Raw genomic sequence first — 21,896 nt, forward strand, 5'->3', positions numbered from 1 at the left:
CGGTTGTTAATGTAATACTGAGATAAACGGTCCAGATCACTCTGTAGCTGTTGACAGTCGCTGAAACTACTGACATCCGTAAAGATTTTTTTGTCGTCAGCATACATAAGAAACTTTGAAAATCTAAATACTGAGTAAATATCAAAGAGATATGCGTTGTAAAGCAACGGACCGAGGTGCGACCCCTGGGGGACACCAGAAGGGACATTCACAAAGTTTGACCTGCATCCACCGAGGACTACCGCTTGCCGCCTGTTCGACACGTGTGACGTAACCCATCTAAAGACATCACCACGGAGACCCAACCAGTGTAGCTTGCGAAGCAGGATGACGTGATCCACTCTGTCAAATGCTTTTTCGAAATCTGTGTAGATCACGTCAACCTGCTTTCTTTTATCCATATTTTTAACCACGAAGTTCGTAAAATCTATTAGATTCGAAATTGTAGAACGATTTCTGAGAAATCCATGTTGCTGAGGGGGAATACCTTTGTTAATTACATCGTAAATATTATTTAATATAATTTTCTCAAACGTTTTAGCAAACTGATTTAAAATTGATATAGGGCGATAATTTATTATTTTAGATTTGGGTCCTTTCTTGTGAATTGGGACAATTAAGGCCTCTTTCCATTTTTCCGGAAATAAACCCTCAGATAGAGACTTTTTAAATAATATAGCAAGTGGATGACTCAGGCTCGATGCACAGTGTTTAATAAAAAAGGGGGGGATCCCATCGCTGCCAGCGCCGCCATTGGGATTTAATTTAGACGGGTGAAATATTTACTGCCGAGACAACCTGCTCGCTGTTACAATAGGGTGGCGCAAGATGCATCTCAGGGTAAACTGTGAGAGGCAAGCTAAATACGAATTCTGTAGCTCAGGGGATGGCAAACTTAAGGAATGGTAGAGTGAAAATCGAATTTTAACTGTCGTGAGTCGTACTAACATTAAGCTAATTTTACGGTAACAATACGAGGAGGCAAACCTTATTTTCCACAATACATTTCATTAACTTCCCTTTCAAATGAACGCACTAGAAACAAGACCTTCTTAACCGTGTCCTTTCATGTTCCAGGGGGACGTTCATACCAGAAGCTCGGCTTCTGCGACGTGAACCTAGCGGAGCTGGCCGGCGCCGGCGAGAGCACCCGCCGGCGGCTGCTCGAGGGCTACGACCCGCGGCGGCGGCTCGACAACTCAGTGCTGCGGGTGCGGATCAAGATGAACATGATCTCCGGCGACCCGCTCTTCAAAGTGTGAGTATACGTACCTATATAGAAGCAGTGAGCAGAGACGGGTTCAGCAAACTCCTAAGTCCCGTAAATATATGACTTCAAAAAACGGTCCACACGTATCATTGCCAGTTATCCGTTCTCCACTTCGAGCAAGACCGGCTTCCGACACGTCGGAAGGGAGGGGCCCAAGCGATATCTTACCGTACAAATCTTTCTGCCATTTTTTGCGGGGGGAAAGTGCACACAGTCGCACTTCTCACACACTTACATACAAAATCCAATCTGTAAATACATAGAAAATGACACATGTCAAAGACAAATCTTGCAAACCTCGATCTCTTTTTGTGTACGGACGAGTCACAAATGTCACAACACGCACACTAACACATTTTCGTCGAAGAATTTTATTGTATTCTGAGAGATGAGAAGTCGGCCGGGAGCGACAAATATTTGTCGCTCGACCGATCCGCAATTTATACTGGGCGAGCAAAATCGATAAATCCAACAATTACATGAGACTAAAATATAATAATTGTGTTAAAAATGTAATTAAACGTATGATATGCAAAAAAAAAATATTACATGTGAAATGTAACACCTTCTTTTTGTAAATTTTATGTCCCCGACCTCTTTTTACAACAAAAAACCGAGCAATTAGGCATTTTTTCTGCTGCTGTGTTCACGCGCGCGTCTGGATTCGGTCTAGTGTAAAATCCGAGCGCAACTAGTTTTATTACCCGCACTAGATCAGTTGAACTTGTACCTAGACATCCCCTCTGCCTAGTGCGAATGCCGCCTCCCTTCCGTGTTGCTCTAAGCTTCTCCATAAATATACCCCGCCCGCAGCTTTGAATATTCCACAATTTCCTACTATTAAAAAAGTTGTGATTGGTTACTAAAAACTTTTTATTGGATAAAATAATAAATCTTATACGTCAAATATCTTGCGCGGCATTACAATATTTGACGTTGTCAAGCTGCTCCGCGCGCAGTACATGAGTCGCTCGCGGCACAATACACTTGGCTTCATATTTGAACTCTAGTCAAACTTTATATTATATAGTTATTCTAGTTCGTTGCTGAAAACACCTAACCTAACTAGGTTACCCCGGGATCTAATAATTGCACCGATAACATCAGATCGCTTCCAAGAGTAACTACTCTCACTACCCTTATCTACACTTTGAACTTTACGTGCACTGAACTCGGTCGCTTTTCCATTGTACAAGACGCGAGATTGTTGGATAAAACGGTAAGATGAACCCTGATGGTAAATCAATGAGGGGAGGAGAATCTCGCCTTAATGATACTTGAATGTCGTCTGAAACTCGGCGGTAATTATTTATCGATCTTAAAGCGTTTGCGGTTTTTTTACACATCATCGAACGGAATAATCTTTACTGAAAAGATGTTTTCGTGTTCTTCTAGGAGGCCCATTCGAATTTAAATTTGGTGACAAAATGATATCCTTGATATCTAAATGTCATTTTGTTATCATTCGCGCGTGCATTTCGCTCGATCTTGTCCGTACATGTTGCATTGCCAAGAGCGAGACGCACGGGCGAATGAGAACAAACTGACCTCATTTTGATATGAACAAAGCACTTATTTAGCCGCCCATCCGCAGTTTAATGCCATGCTTTACGAATGATCCCGTTGATTTCGAGTAACAAAATTCTTTACATACGAGTATAGGTACGCTGTCTCAAAAAGGCTTCAAGCCGGTTCCGAGCCTTGGTAATTAATTATTGATTTATTTGGTGGCCATTAATTGATGAATTGTTCTTTAATTTCAATGTGATGTTTCTGTACAGGCCCGAGCGTAAGCAGGACGTGGACGGCAAGGCGGACAGCGGCTCCGAGAGCGCGGCCGGCGGCCCCGAGGACGACTGCACCTCCAGCACGCCCAGCAGCGGCTTCGGCAGCCTCACCAAGCGGTCCAACTACGGTGAGTGACGTCACACGCGGCTCCGAGGACGACTGCACCTCCAGCACGCCCAGCAGCGGCTTCGGCAGCCTCACCAAGCGGTCCAACTACGGTGAGTGACGTCACACGCGGCCCCGAGGTCGATTGCACCTCCAGCACGCCCAGCAGCGGCTTCGGCAGCCTCACCAAGCGGTCCAACTACGATGAGTGACGTCACACGCGGCCCCGAGGACGACTGCACCTCCAGCACGCCCAGCAGCGGCTTCGGCAGCCTCACCAAACGGTCCAAACTACGGTGAGTGACGTCACACGCGGCCCCGAGGACGACTGCACCTCCAGCACGCTCAGCAGCGGCTTCGGCAGCCTCACCAAGCGGTCCAACTACGGTGAGTGACGTCACACGCGGCCCCGAGGACGACTGCACCTCCAGCACGCTCAGCAGCGGCTTCGGCAGCCTCACCAAACGGTCCAACTACGGTGAGTGACGTCACACGCGGCCCCGAGGACGACTGCACCTCCAGCACGCTCAGCAGCGGCTTCGGCAGTCTCACCAAGCGGTCCAACTACGGTGAGTGACGTCACACGCGGCCCCGAGGACGACTGCACCTCCAGCACGCTCAGCAGCGGCTTCGGCAGCCTCACCAAGCGGTCCAACTACGGTGAGTGACGTCACACGCTGCCCCGAGGACGACTGTACATCCAGCACGCTCAGCAGCGGCTTCGGCAGCCTCACCAAGCAGTCCAACTACGGTGAGTGACGTCGCACGCGACGCCGAGGACGACTGCACCTCCAGCACGCCCAGCAGCGGCTTCGGCAGCCTCACCAAACGGTCCAACTACGGTGAGTGACGTCACACGCGGCCGGCGTTTCTTTCCTGCGCTTTTACAGCAAGCTGGCAAGGGTCGCGGTTCTTTTACAACGAGCTGGCAAGGGCTTAACTCAGGGCTCGACGGTGCCATACCATTGTTGGACATCAGCACCCTGACTGCACCTCTGAGATTGCTTTCGAAAACATTTGACTCGATAGTTCTAACGACGTTTGTTTCTTTGACTACGAAATAAACCGTTTTCTTGGATTATAACTCATTCAATATTATGCTGATTACGCCGCTGCCGCCGGCCAAGTTTTTAATTTTGATGAGTATCTTATCTTTAATAAGTGAGCGAATCAACTTTTTAACCGACAGTCTTGAGTGCCTCTTGCGTTACTCAAAATTTATCTGAATGTCTCTGGAATTACCAAGAAATCGAGCTTCTAAGTAATATACATAGTTTCTGTTTATTAGGTTTAACAGTCGCGGCCTTGAAGTTTAAAAGTTGTGGACAGATTAGTGTCGGTCATGAAGTTGATTCGCCGAAGTACCTACTTTTTGTGCTATTTCCAATCTCATGGTTGGTTGTCGATTCCAGAGGGCGGGCACTCGCTGCCGCTGTCGTCGCTGCCGTCGTGCGAGATGCCGTCGCCGGACCCGGACGACGTCACCGACCATCCGGGTTAGTACATCTGTTGTTTTGTTTATTAACGCGCCAGCCTCTGTAACCTCTACTGCGACTCATATTTTTATTTCTATTTATGAGCATCTCATGCTATTATTGCACACAGTTTGGCCATACATAAAAAAAGACAAAAGCCGTTCAAAAAAGTGTCACGCTTAAGACTTTTTTAATCTCTCGCTTTTTTTCTATTGACGAAAATGTGTGGTAAACTCTAAAATACTGGCTCTGTGAGCTGTATTAGTGTGACTTTTGAGCACCAAGTTTTGCTTTGACGACAATAAAGTTTTAAATGCTTATGCGAAATTAATAAATTGGGAGACCATGCGAATTTAGAATATACATAACCCGCAAAGGATAGAGCTTCAGAAGATATTCGCAAGAAAGTTGAATGGAACTTGGACATTTCTGTATCTTATGAAACATTAAGTTAATTCTTATATTTTCGTTGCATAGAGATGTTTGCCTGATTTTTAACAAGCTTTTATTAGGTCGACGTGTATGTAACTAACATGTAATGGAATCTAAGGTAACTAATTTAACCATCTTCCAAGGATCGTAGCGTCATGAAAATTGGCAGCTGTATGTAGTTCTGATGACAATACAATAATATGGTACTGTCGAACTGATCTGATGATGGAGACAGGAGGTGGCCATAGGAACTCTGTGATGAAACAACGCAACCTAATTGTGTTAGGGGTTTTTAGAATTGTCTCGATGAGTATTAGTTGTCGCGAGAAAAGTACAGTCAGTGATAAAAGCCTGTACCAAAAATGAAATTTTTGCCAAAAACTTATTTCACGTCATAAAAGCTGCTGTGCGAATTTTTTTTTTGTCAAATTTACTATATAGATGCGAGTGTACTTAAAAAAATTAATTATGGCTTTTTAGGTCAAATATGAATAATTTAGCAGCCAGTTCCTTAGCTACAGATGTAGTGCATAATTGTTTTCCATCGTATTTTCTCGGATATGTTCGTATTTGTCATGCTAGTTCAGTCACGGTCAGCAGTGTTGGCCGAACGTTAATGCAATTGACCATTAAAAATTAACCATTGAAAAGGTTAATTGCCATTAACCATTAACCATTGAAGGGAAATTAATTATCAATTGCATTGATCATCAATTTGCATTAATATTAATTTATTTCGAACCACTAACAATTAAAAAGAATAGGTTATTGCTTTACAAACCATTAAAAATTAAATCAATTTTGAATGAAAATTAAAAATGTGATTGATAATTAACAATTAACAAGAATAAACATCGTAATTTTTGTCTCTGTATTTTTATGCAGGGTTTTCCCATATGTTCCCCGCGAAGACAAATGGGAATTCACCCATTATTGGTAATTATTGGTAATAATGGGTGCTTCTTGGTGTATTCCCATTTGTCCCCGATTCGCGTGACCTACGCCATGCATGAAGCTGGGACAAATGGGAATGTTTTATGTGAATGAATATGAACGGCGGGGAACAAAAGGGATACACCCGATATTAGTGTTCCCATTTGTCTCCGCTCCAATGAGATGGGGAAAAATGGAAATATTTCTGTGCAGCTTCTTTTCCCATATGTTTCTATACACTCATTATAAGTGTATTCCTATTTGTCCCTGCCATATGTGAGTTGGAGACAAATGGGAAACGGGGACAAATGGGATTTATATGCAGAGCCTATTCCATCTGTTCCAGGTGGGAACAAATGAGAAAACATCGGAAAATGAAGTGTTCCCATTTGTCCCCACCTTATTGGTGTGGAAACAAATGGGAAACGGGGACAAATGGGATTTATATGCAGAGCCTATTCCATCTGTTCCAGGTGGGAACAAATGGGAAAACATCAGAAAATGATGTGTTCCTATTTGTTCCCACCTTATTGGTGTGGAGACAAATGGGAAACGGGGTAAATGGGATTTATATGCAGCGTCTATTCCATCTGTTCCAGGTGGGAAAAAATGGGAAAACATGGGAAAATGATGTGTTCACATTTGTCTCCACACCAATAAGGTGGGGATAAATGGGAATGTTTTATATGAATGAATATGAACGGCGGGGAACAAAAGGGATACACCCGATATTAGTGTTCCCATTTGGCTCCGCTCCAATGAGATGGGGAAAAATGAAAATATTTCTATGCAGCGTCTTTTCCCATATGTTTATATACACTCATTATAGGTGTATTCCTATTTGACCCTGCCATATGTGAGTTGGAGACAAATGGGAAACGGGGACAAATGGGATTTATATGCAGAGCCTATTCCATCTGTTCCAGTTGGGAACAAATGGGAAAACATCAGAAAATGATGTGTTCCCATTTGTCCCCACCTTATTGGTGTAGAGACAAATGGGAAACGGGGACAAATGGGATTTATATGCAGCGTCTATTCCATCTGTTCCAGGTGGGAACAAATGGGAAAACATCGGAAAATGATGTGTTCCCATTTGTCTCCACACCAATAAGGTGGGGAAAAACGGGAAATATTTATTTGCAGTCTTTTCCTATATGTTCCCCGAGGGGACAAATGGGAATACACGCATTATTGGTTATAATGGGTGCATTATTGGCGTATTCCCACTTATCCCCTATCCACGTGTCCTACGCCATAAATGAGAGAAGGGACAAATGGGAACACATCATTTTCCCATTTGGTCCCACCTGGAGCAGATGGAATAGACGCTGCATATAAATCCCATTTGTTCCCGTTTCCCATTTGTCTCCACACTAATAAGGTGGGGACAAATGGGAACACTTCATTTTGCGATGTTTTCTCATTTGTTCCCACCTGGAACAGATGGAATAGGCTCTGCATATAAATCGCATTTGTCCCCGTTTCCCATTTATCTCCAACTCACATATGGCAGGGACAAATAGGAATACACCTATAATGAGTGTATAGAAACATATGGGAAAAGAAGCTGCACAGAAATATTTCCATTTTTCCCCATCTCATTGGAGCGGAGACAAATGGGAACACTAATATCGGGTGTATCCCTTTTGTTCCCCGCCGTTCATATTCATTCATATAAAACATTCCCATTTGTCCCAGCTTCATGCATGGCGTAGGTCACGCGAATCGGGAACAAATGGGAAAACATCGGAAAATGATGTATTCCCATTTGTCCCTTCTCATGTATGGCGTAGGACACATGCATAGGGGACAAGTGGGAATACACCAATAATGCACCCATTATAACCAATAATGGGTGTATTCCCATTTGTCCCCGCGGGGAACATGTAGGAAAAGACTGCATATAAATATTTCCCATTTGTCCCCACCTTATTGGTATGGAGACAAATGGGAACACAATTTTCCGATGTTTTCCCATTTGTTCCCACCTAGAACAGATGGAATAGACGCTGCATATTAATCCCATTTGTTCCCGTTTACCATTTGTCTCCACACCAATAAGGGGGGGGGACAAATGGGAACACAATTTTCTGATGTATGTCCATTTGTTCCCACCTGGAACAGATGGAATAGGCTCTGCATATAAATACCATTTGTCCCCGTTTCCCATTTGTCTCCAACTCACATATGGCAGGGACAAATAGGAATACACCTAGATAATGAGTGTATAGAAACATGGGAAAAGACGCTGCATAGAAATATTTTCATTTTTCCCCATCTCATTGGAGCGGAGACAAATGGGAACACTAATATCGGGTGTATCCCTTTTGTTTCCCGCCGTTCATATTCATTCGATAAAACATTCCCATTTGTCCCCACCTTATTGGTGTGGAGACAAATGTGAACACATCATTTTCCCATGTTTTCCCATTTTTTCCCACCTGGAACAGATGGAATAGACGCTGCATATAAATCCCATTTGTCCCCGTTTCCCATTTGTCTCCACACCAATAAGGTGGGGACAAATGGGAACACTTCATTTTCTGATGTTTTCCCATTTGTTCCCACCTGGAACAGATGGAATAGGCTCTGCATATAAATCCCATTTGTCCCCGTTTCCCATTTGTCTCCAACCCACATATGGCAGGGACAAATAGGAATACACCTATAATGAGTGTATAGAAACATATAGTGTAGAGTCTCATGTTAAAATATGTATCACGATCTGATAATTCACTGAAGCTTGTATTAATGGTTATTTTTATTATTTATAATTTTAATAGTTCCAAGCAAAAGTAACATTAATTATTAGTTTATGAAATAAATTATTTAATTCCATTAAACGTTAATGCAGATTGACAATCAATGTAATTAAACGTCTCAAACTTCAATTCTAACTAATTTTAATTATATTGATGCGTAATGCAATTGATTAATTGCGGAATTAATGGTTAATGCAATTGATCAATTGTTAATTAGAATTAACCATTACGGCCAACACTGACGGTCAGTACTTTTTGTACCGAGACTGACTGAAATAGCAAGACACGGTCGTACGTTTCCGTGAAAATACGATGAAAAATAATTATGCCCTACATCTGTACTTATGTAACTATGTACTACTATAGCGAGCGAATTGTTTATTTCTTTTTCAAGAGACTAAAAATACCTGCATGCAAAAATTATTAAGTAAGGTCGTGTGAAGAAGACCGTGTATCACTGTGTCTAAGCGACGTATGCATAAAAACACGAGAGTTCAGGCCCTATGACGGTGTTCCCTACCAAAAATTGTATGTGCCGGTCTTCTACACATAGACCTTAGGTAGGTATATAAAAGAAAGAAATTCTAAAAAAGGTAAGTCACCATCTTGCTACACCACCACGAGGTCACAACCATATATGTAAAATGTAATCAAATTATTTTATAGGCTTGCGTGACGTAACTACTTAAATAAATAATAATAAATAATAATAATAAATATTATATGACATTTTTACACAAATTGACTAAGCCCCACGGTAAGCTCAAGAAGGCTTGTGTTGTGGGTACTCAGACAACGATATATATAATATATAAATACTTAAATACATAGAAAACAACCATGACTCAGGAACAAATATCTGTATCATCATACAAATAAATGCCCTTACCAGGATTCGAACCCAGGACCATCGGCTTCATAGGCAGGGTCACTACCCACTAGGCCAGACCGGTCGTCAAACTTACACTTAAACTTTGATTCTTTATTCTTAACGGTCTCCTAGCCTTGCCGGTTGCCGGTATTGACTCTGCCTACGAACCAGGAGGTCCCGGGTTCGAATCCTGATAAGTGAATTTGTTTGTGTGTCATTTTATCACAGATATTTTTTTCGGAGTGATGGATGTTTTTTATGTGTCGTATATCTATGAGTATCTATTATATACCTATAATATAACGTCGTCTAGTACCCACAACACGCATTGAGCTTACTGTGGGACGAGGTTGATTTGTGTAATATCGTCCCATAATATTTATTTTACATCGATCGGTCTAAACGTTCTACGATCATATAATTCCAGGAACGGGAACGCTGACCGCCGCGTCGTGCGCTAGTTGTCTCCAGCAGCACACACATTCGCGTAACTCATCCAACACCTCCGGGGACACGAGCAGCAAAGTAAGCCTTATGGGGTAGAACATAAAGTCCTATTTACAGCATCCGCGGGCGGCGAGACTTGCGTAGTGTATGCGGCAGCACACACACTCAACTCCTCAAACACTTCTGCGGACACGAGCAGCAAAATGAGCCTTAGAGCGTAGAACATAGAGTCCTATTTTCAGCGTCCTCGGGCAGAGTCTTACGTAAAGTATATTTTTTTATTCGGTAGACTAAAATGACATTTCATACTATGAAATGTTATTTTATGTTCATACTAGGAAATGTCATTTTAGTCTACCGAATAAAAAAATAGACTTTAGTGTATGCGGCATCACATATTGACCGCCAATTTTTCATTGTGGGGGTCGGATGTTACCCTTATTATAAGTTATAAGGTTATAACATTAATTTGACCCACTAAAATATATACAATAACTGGTGTACCGTAACGTTCCAGGCGTCAGGCTACGGCAGCTCGGTGTCCGCCGCGTCCGCGCACTCGCGACAGAGCTCCGAGGGCGACTCCGCGGACGCGCGCCCCCACCACAACAGGTATGCGCCTTTATTTCACCTACAAATAGGTCAATGCGGTCAAGGAATTTAATTTCAGTACCATTTCGTAGCTTGTCACAGTAATAATAGTATGATGTCCTAGCGACTCTCATATTGATTGTCACTGTGACAATGTATACAATAAATGGCACGGAAATTAAATTATTTGACTGTACATACACTCAAAGCGAAGAAACTAAGTACAATTGGTATAATTCCCGTACTTGGCCGTAAAGACTTGAAGGTCGTTTCTCCAGCAAGAGATAATATAATTCCGTAGAGGGATAGGTAGAATGTTATATATTGTGTGGGGATTCGTCGTGGTAGTTTGAACAAAAGTGGCAGGCTCAACTTAAATTTAAATTCTCTTTGTTATGATTGGGTATTGGCATCAATAATTTCGACTAAGTCATCGTGTGATAGTAATTAGGCAAAAATATTACATTATAGTTCGTTTTTTTTTAGCATTAGAAAGAACTTCAAAGAAGGTAAGCGATCTTGACATGTCTTTTAATTGAAAAACGCTTTTTAAAAATCAGTAACTATTACTTATGAATACAGAAGAATATAAATTACCGTATTAGATTCATAATTGTTACATATTTGCCGTAACTTATTTTTAAGATGTGTTTTTCAATTAAAAGACACATCAAGAATGTTTACCTTATTTCTAATGCTAAAAAAAAACGAACTATAGGTATCAGGGCATTTATGTAACTGCTGTATAAAAACATGCTAACCGTTTTGCTTAATATGGGGAGACCGTTTATAAATAATTTCATTTTTTTTTCTATTCTTCATTGGCTGAAACTGGCTATGAGGGTGTAAAAAAGCGTGGTAAATACCTGTTCTGGGGTGGGGTTTTTTTTTATTGTTTTTACTCTTTTATTGTTTTATTTCTATTGTTTTTTATATTTTTTAATGCTTCTTATGTTTTTTTTTAAATTGTGACTATTTTCTAAAATCCTGCGGCCGTTAATTTAAATTTGATTATTACGAGAGTCGTACTGGAGAGAGTTATTCAGTGTTTGCTCATACCGAAAGTTATGATCAAAAACAGAAGAACTAAGTCAGTAATAATATCGGCCGAGGATCTAAAGTTGCGAGGACGCACGCACAGCGAACGCAATGTGACGTCGTCAGCATGAGATCCTGTAAGTTTGAAGAAATATTCCATAAAAGACGATTTATACGTTTATATTAATAAATTGCTTCTTTCGTTGTGTTTACTAAAGTAAGAACGCTAAGCGCGAAGAATTTTGAACATTGACCCGCCTGTTTCTATATCTATCGCACGCGCATAATTATATAGCTGTCCCGCCGATGATGCCAGCGCTTAATGCCACTGTGCAAGCGGCCAGCAATATAATATGCGCGTGCGATAGAGATAGGAAGGCGGGTCAATGTACGAATTTCTTCGTCCTTAGCGTCCTTAGAAGCTAACCCACGAAGTCATTCCGTGCGCTGTGTCCCGCTAAATGTGCTCGCACTAGCACTCCGTGCCCGCCGCCCCTCGACACGAGTAACTAACCGACGATTGTCAGCTTCATTAATTTAGATTTTTTGTTTCTCTCTCGTCCCCTCACCCGCAGTCGCTTGTGCAAGCACACAGGGCGAGCACAAACGTTAACGAAGCTGCTACTCGAGAAATCAGTCTCGTCCGACAACTCGGACGTCTACCTGACGCCCAACACGACCCTCACCGGACCGCCGGACGTCATAAGACACGCCATGCAGTCCCCCGCGACAGATGACTACAAAACACCAGACACAACACTCACTAATGAAAGTAATGCACATTTCGCTATGCCCACTTATTTCGATAAGAAAAAGAAGGCCGCGGCAACAATGATAAGCAACGCCGTGCAGCCTTTAACGAACTTCCAAATATTCAAGCAGAAATCTTTAAACACAATCCCGGCTCTGATAGAGAGGAACAAACGCAACGAGGAACTCTTCAACAATTTCCCATTCTTAACGCCGTTAGCGCACAGAAAGAGCTCTCTAATCTCCGACGCCAACAGACTATCGGGGTGCATAGAGGACGAGTTCTACAGCATCACATCTGACCAGGAAACGGACGGGTTATCAATCGACGTCCGCAATCGTTTCAAGAGTCTATCCAACAAGAATGTTGATAAGGATGTGTTCACGTCGACGCCGAAAGAGAGGGTGTCGGTGATACAGAGGTGTCACTACGCGTCGGAGCGCCGGCGCGGGGAGGTGCTCAGACACAGCTACACGGACCCGAGGTTAGTGCGTCCTGTGTGGCTTGCTTTCATCCCGAGTGTGGTCGGGTGGTCCGGTCGCTTGTCTGCTCGTCTACGTCCGTTTGACGAGACATTTTACTATTTAGTTGGCTATCGTCCTAAGTTCATGTCACAGACACCGCATAGAGCACATGGCGGTGACCTCCCCTCTTGTGTTTATGTTAGGTCCAATTTTACTTGTAAAATTATACCATTTGAACGACACAAGCGAGTTGTATTTTACACAATTTTATATTATATTAGCCCATGTACACCCCTAAAGCTTAATCTGTAAATATTTCTAATTTACACGAGTACTGGGCGCCCACAAGGGCGCAACTGAAATAAGGGGAAATGTTTTATCTAAATTTTATTTTTATCCATAACCTGTCCCGACTAGAATGAAACCGGTTTCCAATAAAACATATTTAACATATACAAAAAACCGGTATGTATAATCGAATATTTTATTATATAATAAACAATAAAAAAGTATTTATTCTGTTTTAATTTTATAAATATTTCTCTTCCGCAACCTAGCTATAAAGGGTGGTGTTTCAGTTTAATGCATCTCAGGTCTCTGGTAAAGTTGACGAAATATAAAGTGAGCTTCAAACTTGTTCGAGAGATCGGCTCACTTTTTATATTTCGCCAACCTTACCAAGACACAATTGTATTTTTTTTAATAAATTAAATATAAATTGAACAGAACTCGACCGGGCCACACACGACCATTCCTCCCTCCATTCCTGTAACGTCTGAGCGTACTAACTAGGTTGAGGGCACGAGCGGGACTATCTGCTTCTCTTTCTCTTACCTTTTGGTTTTTATTCTGTCTCTTTTTTACTTGTTTTGTTTAAGGGGTGCTGTGTTAATAATTTGTTTAGTTTTAAGGTCATTATCTGGTGTAAGAATGAATTAGTGTATTTTAGGAAAGAGAATAGAAATAGTTTCATTCATGAATGTGTATCTTATTTTTTGTCTTTTCATACTTATTCCTCAAATTAAGACCGAGATACCAGGGGCCTGGGGTTCTAAAAAAAGCTGTCAAGAAGTGACTTCCGCTTGTATTACAAGATACAAGCTTTTGAGAAACGGGCCCAAGGTCGTGCGTCTTTCTGAAGAACAATATTTACAGTAGCGTGTGCCGATGGGGTTGGCTGGTCGAAGTACGGATGGCGCCAGCATAGGTTCACCTGTCAATCTTACGAATAGTGTCACATTCTTGGTTTTTATTATTATTTTATGGCCTGGCCCTTTAAGCCAGATTTCATAGAATAAAACTAGAGACGGGTAAAATCCTGGCGCCATCTATAAAAACCTTTGATAGTTGGCAATCCCAGTGTTGCGTTACGTACCGGTATATGTGTTAAACGCGTTAGCCGCGTTACGTACCGGTTTCTGTTACCGGTTTCACCAGTATGGCGTTATGTACATAAACTAAGTACCAAACATTTGACCATTTGAAATTAAATAAAATTGAAATAAAAGCGGAACAAAATGGCAACAAACATTCACTTGTCCCAAAAAATCACATTTTTCTAAACATGATTTTATAAAAAAAATCTGTAAGCAGGCCTGAAGCACTCTTTTACGAGTCAATAGAACATTTATAGTGACATTATAGTGACCTAAAAAAATACATAGCAACATTTATAAATACAACAGCCAATCCCAGGTATTGGCTTTACCTGGGTAAACATTACATTATAATAATCTTAAAATAAATAATTACTATTACCAGGAGGCCGTCAACACATTCACTGTCAGCGACCCTTTTCTTTTTCCCGTGTTAACGGCTACTCTCATAGCGCGTAACTCGTGCTGACAATGAATCTGTTAATTGATAATTCGTGAACCTTATTGCGAGGGCATAAGGTCCACTATGAGTTAAGAGTTGTCGCCGTTAGTGTAAGGAGACGTGTGTGTCCAGACGCGGCGACGGCGAGTGCAGCGCGTGCGCGGCGCTCCGCGACTCGCTGCCGCGCCGCCCCAGCTCCGCGCTGTCAGTACCCACGCACGCGGCCGGTGCGGCCGGATACGAGGGCGTTCTTGTATTACTAAATTAACCCTTTAAGAAAGAGAGTTAACCGGTCAATTGTGGTAGCACTATGCGTTTTGTTGCAATTTAATACGAATTTTAATGTACTAGCAAAACAGTAAAAGTAGTCACTGAGAAAAACTATTATATTGACAAAAGTTTTTTATGTTAGTTATGACAAAAAATAATCAGGTAAAATTCATAAGAAAACCGGTTTTCATGGTCAGCATATTTAATATGTACATTTACCGGGTAAGAACATAACGGTATTTCTTTCCGAGTTTATTCTACGCGTATTATACTACGGTATAAAGTAGCGTTTAAATCTCTTTCGTGAAGAACTAAAGAACTGCCCAAGGATTCGCCCGCACCAAACCACGTGTTATGCCATTTTGAAATTTATTATTTTGACATGATGGCATGTGGCATTCAGTGTGCTACTTTACACTATTGTGAAAAAATCGCGATTTTCCATTATGAAATAATTATAATTTATCACAATGTTCCATTTTAAGACAAAACAGCCTCAAAACTGCCATATATTTGGTATGGACGATACTATATACGTCTTTTAAATATAGGGCTGACTATAAATTGTCGTGGACTTTACGGTATAAAAGTTATAACCTCCCACAAAGCCCAGCCGTACAAAATAAAAGTCCATAATTTGCCAGTGAAGTTTGAACCTATGATATAAACAAATAGGTACCAAATGTAAAAGAAGATAGGGTGACTGTTATAGCTATTGGCCTCTCCTAGTAATTGGCCACTGTTAACAAATCAGAAAGAAACAAGGCAATAGAAGTCTTATAGTTAAGAGTGGCCATGAACTGCTATGAAGTGACCAATAACGCAGTCACCATAATAAAGCTATGCTACTGATGAAGTTACCCCGTTTTACATATTGAACCAACCGAAAAGACACGATATTTTATCGTGAAGTGTAAGGTAGCACATCTCGTCGTACTGGCGCAATTTCATCCTGTGCACGTAACACCGAGATTAATGTTTGCAACTCAGAACCAACTTAATTGGAACTATCCGGGATAGGGCCACTCCACAAAAGGCTCCACTTTGTCGGGGATAGTCATTTAGGTGTATAATACAACGATATAATTCAACGGTGTATACAGATGTAGTGAACAATCGCTGGTCATCGTATTTTCACGGAAACGCACGAACGTGTTATGCTATTTCAGTCAGTATCAGTACAAAAAGTACTGAGGTAGCATGACAAATACGAACGTTTCCCAGAAAATACGATGTTCAAAGATTGTTCACTACATCTGTAATACATTGAATACCATTGATTTTTTTTTCTTTCACTGTATGTGGAGTCTCCTCATTATTAAAGAAGCATAGCAGGTCATCTACATACACTGCTATAAAAAGTATATCGTAATCTATATCATCATAAGTTATCAAACGTTATCATGCCAAATATCAGCTTCTTAGTTTTATTAGAACTGTTAAAAAATGGCGTCATGTACTTGACACTTTTCTGGAATGATTCCTCTTATTCAGGTATTTCATTAATATTTCAAGTTGGATCGAGCCCTATCAGGGGTACCTTAATCTTGTGTTTATGTGTACGGGTGGTAGATGTCGTGCGTTTTGATATTATGTAGCTAGTAACTGCTTTTGCTGTTAGGGCGCCATGTTACGAAACATACGAAGTTACAGATGTAGTGAGCAATCCTTTGCTATCGTATTTTCACGGAGACGCACGAACGTGATAGGCTATTTCAGGCCCTTTCAGTACAAAAAGTACTGAGGCTGACTGAAGTTGGATGACTAATACGAACGTTTCCGAGAAAATACGATGGCAAAGGATTGTTCAGGTTCACTACATCTGTACAAAGCGAACGGCGCAAAAATGGCGTATCGTTTTGACAGATATATATGGGGCTGCACTAAATCGACGCCATAAGATTTGTTGCAACTGGATTATAAAGTTTTGAAGACATATTATGAGGCGCATGAACCCGCCGTCAAAATGCCGCTCCCATACAATCAAAGTTAAGCTAAGAAAGAAGAACGACTAGAAGTTTTGTATGTAAAACTTTTATTCTCTCCAATATCTTTGTATTACAATACAATCCTTCTCTAGCAACAAAAACTAGTACCTCGTTCCGTTTGCCAATCGCTATCGCTACGTAGCGAACGAAACGCAACTGTCACTGTTACACTAATATGGAAGGGTGATACAGAGACACAAAGCGATTCGATGGCGAAGCGCAAGCGATCGTCACCTTGGCTAGGCCGCTAGAAAGATATATGTTACATGTCAAATTTAATGTTATTTCAGAATGTAATTTTAAAATGAGAGGGTAACTTCGATTGTATGGTTGCGGCTAGGTTTGTATTGCTTTTAATTTTTGTAATTTAATAAAAGTAAGAAATGTATTAGTCAATTTTATAAAAAAAAATCCTAGTTTACACACACACGTAAAAAGGCGTGACGACTTCGTAAAATGGCGTCCAGTGATAAAATTAAATGTCATTCATGATAATAGTTGTTTAAGTATGATTGTTTTCGTTCGTAACGCTTCGAACATTTTATAAAAAATATCAGATATAAATATAACACTTATAAGATTTTTTAAATAAAATTCAGAATAATTAGTCAAAATATTTGTTAAATTGCTTGTTTGTTCAGGTTTTTTATCAAATTTACATACAGATGTAGTGAACTATCCTTTGCCATCGTATTTTCTCGGCAAGTTTGTCGAGCTAATTGAGTCAATCTCAATACATTTTGTACTGAGACTGACTGAAATAGCATGACACGATCGTGCGTTTTCGTAAAAATACGATGATAACATTGATAACGTTGTAAGTTTGGTTTAAACTTTTGATATATTAAAGGACATGACAATCTCTTAGAGTTTGAGCACATCGGAATCGGCTTGCTGAAAGACGTATTTTTTATATAATTTATAATATAGCGAGATTAATTTTACATATGTTTTTTTTTAAGATATACAGGGTGGAAAGATAAGTCGGGCCCTGGAGGGAAACTACCTTAAATCCCTAAGCTGACTCATTTTACTTAAAGGAGACATTCCTTTATTTTTAAAAAGAAACAAAACTGCATTCAACGTATTTTTGTTTTTTTCTTCAAATTGGCTTGTCTAAAAAAATCTTGAGTACTAAATATTAGATTTTATGGATATTGTGTACGACAGACGAGTGTAAGACCTAATGTTTCTTGGAGAAATGTTATCATTAACATTAACTGTATCGACTTGTAGAATAAAATTGCGCGTTTTTATTTTTTGGAATTTTTAGTCGGTTCGAGTACCGGGCGAGGCAAGCGAGTTTTAGAAAATCTTTGAATGCACTTTTGTTTCTTTTAAAAAATAAAGGAATGTCTTTTGATTGAATTGTTTAAATAAAATGAACCAGCTTAAGGATTTAAGGTAGCTTCCCTCCAGGGCCCGACTTATCTTTCCACCCTGTATATACATATATATGGTAGAGAATGACTCAAGGCGTTTTGAGTCCTCCATTTGTACTCTTTTTTTGTAAATTTCTACAATAAAGTTAAAATAAATAAATAACCACACTGAGCCTAACATGAAATATGAAAGCAAATAATAATTTAAATCAATAATATTGTAACTAAATTTAAATTATTAAGTAACCAGGTGTCTTCCGCTTAAGGGTTTTTAACTTTTCTATTATGCATGATTTCTTAACTTTTTTCTATAATATTGCTTATTGATTGCAAACGCGCTTCATATATAATTAAATTTTATTATAAACACGCTTTTACTACCATTATACGATAAGCATTAAATGCGGTTTGAAAGTCTAGTTTATTTATAATAAAATATATCAGTTGAAAATAAATAAATAAAGTCGCAATTTCTGAAAATTTCGAGGCGTAAATAAAGCCCATGTAGAGGAGATGAGGAGTGACTTCTCATACTACGAGTAACAAATTCAAATCATAATGAGCCTTTATTATCCTGTTTCTGTATACAGGGTGTTTGGTACATCGTTTGCCAAATTAAAACGGCAGATAGGTTGAGTCATTTGCTATCTTCCCAGGCCTAGAAATCTTTAATTTTGCGCACGTTTTTTTTCAGCTCTATGCCAGTTTTTCGTAAATTTTAAAATGTTTACTTGCGCAGTAGTAAAAAAAACCATGGTCAATTTTTTTTTAGGCATGAGTAGATAGCAAATGACTCAACCTATCTGCCGTTTTAATGTGGCAAACGATGTACCAAACACCCTGTATAAGTTATTTAACCATTTGAACACCAAGCCTATAGTGCGTGCGCGGCGCGTCATCGTGAGCCATGTCGGAATGCACGAAGGTTGATATTGGGCTGTAGCCACGGGCGTCACTTCACGTCTTTGACGTCATATAAAACCTGTAAAATAAATATATATAGGTAGTGAACTTCATATGCTGATTGTATATACATATTTATGTAGCTTTTTAGCGGGGTGTGATTATTATTATAAATTATGAATGCTAAAGGTATGATTCCTCCGATGAGAAGAAGGAAAATTGAGAAATAATTATTTTTCAAGATCACTCCTTTGACAGTTACGAATCGACCCTTATATCTCGTATATGAAGCTAAGACCTACCGATCAACTGATAGCCTTAACGTCATATATACATAAGGGTCAATTCGTAAGTGTCAAATATTGGTTATTAAGTTGCGCCGACGAGTGTCCGCTGTAAATAAATTTTGCTCACATTAGGCGGGTCCACACATAACGAGCCGCGAAACTGCCGCGTGAAGCATCTGTGCAAACGTGCCTCGCCGGAGCCATTCCGGCTGCAAGTGCGTTTGCCTCGCCCAAGGCACGTTTCCACCGACCGAGCTGCTTCGCGCGGCAATCTCCTCGCGAGGTGGCTTGTTCTGTGTACACTTGCCTATTATCTGATCGTCGGAAATGTACCTTAATATAAAACCTATGATACCATTTTTGAAGCATGTCTGCGATTTTTCTATGCATTAAATTGGTAGTTAGAATGTTTTACTAATGGATAGTAATACATACCAAGTTGTAATAATTATGAAATGTCGTCCGTCTGTATGTTTGTACGAGTCATGTGGAGTGATTTAGTGTGTTATAGTAAATTAATATTAAGTTACGGAACAAAATTACTGTTCACTTTTATAATTGGGATTTTATTATACATATTTACAAGTTTGGTTCAAACTTAATTTAGTATTTATTTACTAAACTTAGCTTACTTGAGTGTAAGCTTATACCTACATTTTATAGCGCAAACATGTTAATTATCATATTTTGAATGCGTTTATTATGTCATGCTGTGGTGCGTCACACTTTTGCTAAGCCTAGTTCCTATTTTCCTCCCTGGTATTGACATTATAGAAAATATTTGTACATAATATAATATAGATTCATCATAGCCATGCCCCTTTGATTCAATTTTATCGTTTTATTAACTATAAAAAGAGTTAAAATTTTTAAACAAATTGTACTCTAAACCTTTTGGACGCCAATGACCGATATATCCGCACCACAGGTTCAATGTCAAAGACTGATTAATCGGTCACAGACCACAGAGCAACATAGACCTACGTGCATATGCATAAAGTTCAATTTCAGTTTTGACACTTCGGTGACGTGGCGTCCGCGTGACAGCTTTTGTGTTTGACACGGCGTCGAAAAGGTTAATAATAATCAAAAAATTAAAAAAGTCAAAATGAAAGGGGCATGGTCATGGTCAATATATATTAAATTGTGTAAAGATATCTATAATCACGATACCCAGAAAGGAAAATGGAGACTGCGTACGTACGTGTGGAGAAGCGGTCACTTGATATCGTCTGCTTTCGTCTTAAGGTCCATAAGATTTTATTCAATAAACTGCAGTTGGTCGGCTCAGCAAGCGTTTGGCGTCCCATTTTCCCAATATATAAAAATTTCCCTTGGACGTACATATAAAGCTAACGTATCCATGGCAACAGGAACCCGTCGTCCGGGTCGCTGACCGCGTCCGCGTCCGAGAGCGGCTCGCTGGACCGCGCGCGCGCCGCCTACTCGCGCCGCAAGCGCGCGCCGCCGCAGCCGCAGGCCGCGCCCGTCGACGACCAGGTCAGCTCTCTCTCTCTCTTTACAACTTATACAGGGTGATCAATCCAAATGGGTCAGTATGGAGAAGTCAGAAACTATGAGAGATAGCGAAATCTGTTCTTAGGAACCATGGCTTCGATTTTAGATTTAATAATAATGGCATTCAATTTTTTTTTAAATCTATCATACATAACCGGGATTCGAACCTGGTGGCTTAGCACGGTCGCGTTTTTATCCCTTGTCACCATGCCTGTCACGTTCTAACAAGTATGTAAGTGCGAAAGGGACGCGCATAGTGATAGTCGATAAAAATGGAACCGTGCTGAGCCCGCTGGTCAATATTCTTGTTGTTTGTTTGTATGGCAACTTTTAAACGATGCGTGATAGGTGAGGGGTGCTCGACCAAATATCATAGAGGGCCTCGAGACAAAACAAACTACATTAAAAAAAATTCAAAATGGCCGACTTTTTTTTAAATTTTCAAGTTGGTCCGAGCGCGCTGAGATTTGGCATGCGGCGAGCCTGGGGGCCCAAGGTTACCATGTCAAAATTTTTTTTTTGAAAAATCCAAAATGGCGGCGGACACGGGCAAAGTCAAATTTCCAAGTTAGTTCCAAGTAGGCCGGGAGGCCGAAGGCCGACCCCGGCGGAAGGCCGAAGGCCCGGAGTCCCACCCCGCCTCCCAAATCGCGAGGCCGAAGGCCGAGCTGCGTGAATGCGGTGCTTCCAAGCGTTCTACCAAGTCAACTGTCTTGATGAGCGAAGCCGGCGGGCCGAATGCTCGATGGCGAAGCATCGAGGCTTGCGAAGGCCGAAGGCCGAGCTCCGCGTAGGCCGAA

The 21,896-nt window shown here is 40.6% G+C and overlaps 1 protein-coding gene across 3 annotated transcripts in view; it reads left to right on the top strand.

Annotated features, from left to right (window-relative positions):
• Positions 1 to 21,896, top strand: part of LOC134804349 (early estrogen-induced gene 1 protein) — a 136,363-nt gene that overhangs the window by 106,487 nt on the left and 7,980 nt on the right. For 2 of the 3 annotated variants that reach the window (XM_063777358.1, XM_063777359.1), the window contains 7 exons: positions 1,078 to 1,258; positions 3,052 to 3,185; positions 4,576 to 4,659; positions 10,067 to 10,164; positions 10,604 to 10,698; positions 12,291 to 12,950; positions 20,952 to 21,078. In XM_063777358.1, coding sequence (XP_063633428.1) covers positions 1,078 to 1,258; positions 3,052 to 3,185; positions 4,576 to 4,659; positions 10,067 to 10,164; positions 10,604 to 10,698; positions 12,291 to 12,950; positions 20,952 to 21,078 — 1,379 coding nt within the window. The remainder of the gene's footprint in view (positions 1 to 1,077; positions 1,259 to 3,051; positions 3,186 to 4,575; positions 4,660 to 10,066; positions 10,165 to 10,603; positions 10,699 to 12,290; positions 12,951 to 20,951; positions 21,079 to 21,896) is intronic. The other variant, XM_063777360.1, reaches the window with a different exon arrangement.

Source organism: Cydia splendana, chromosome Z, assembly GCF_910591565.1.
Source record: "Cydia splendana chromosome Z, ilCydSple1.2, whole genome shotgun sequence".
NCBI classification, from domain to species: Eukaryota; Metazoa; Arthropoda; class Insecta; order Lepidoptera; family Tortricidae; genus Cydia; species Cydia splendana.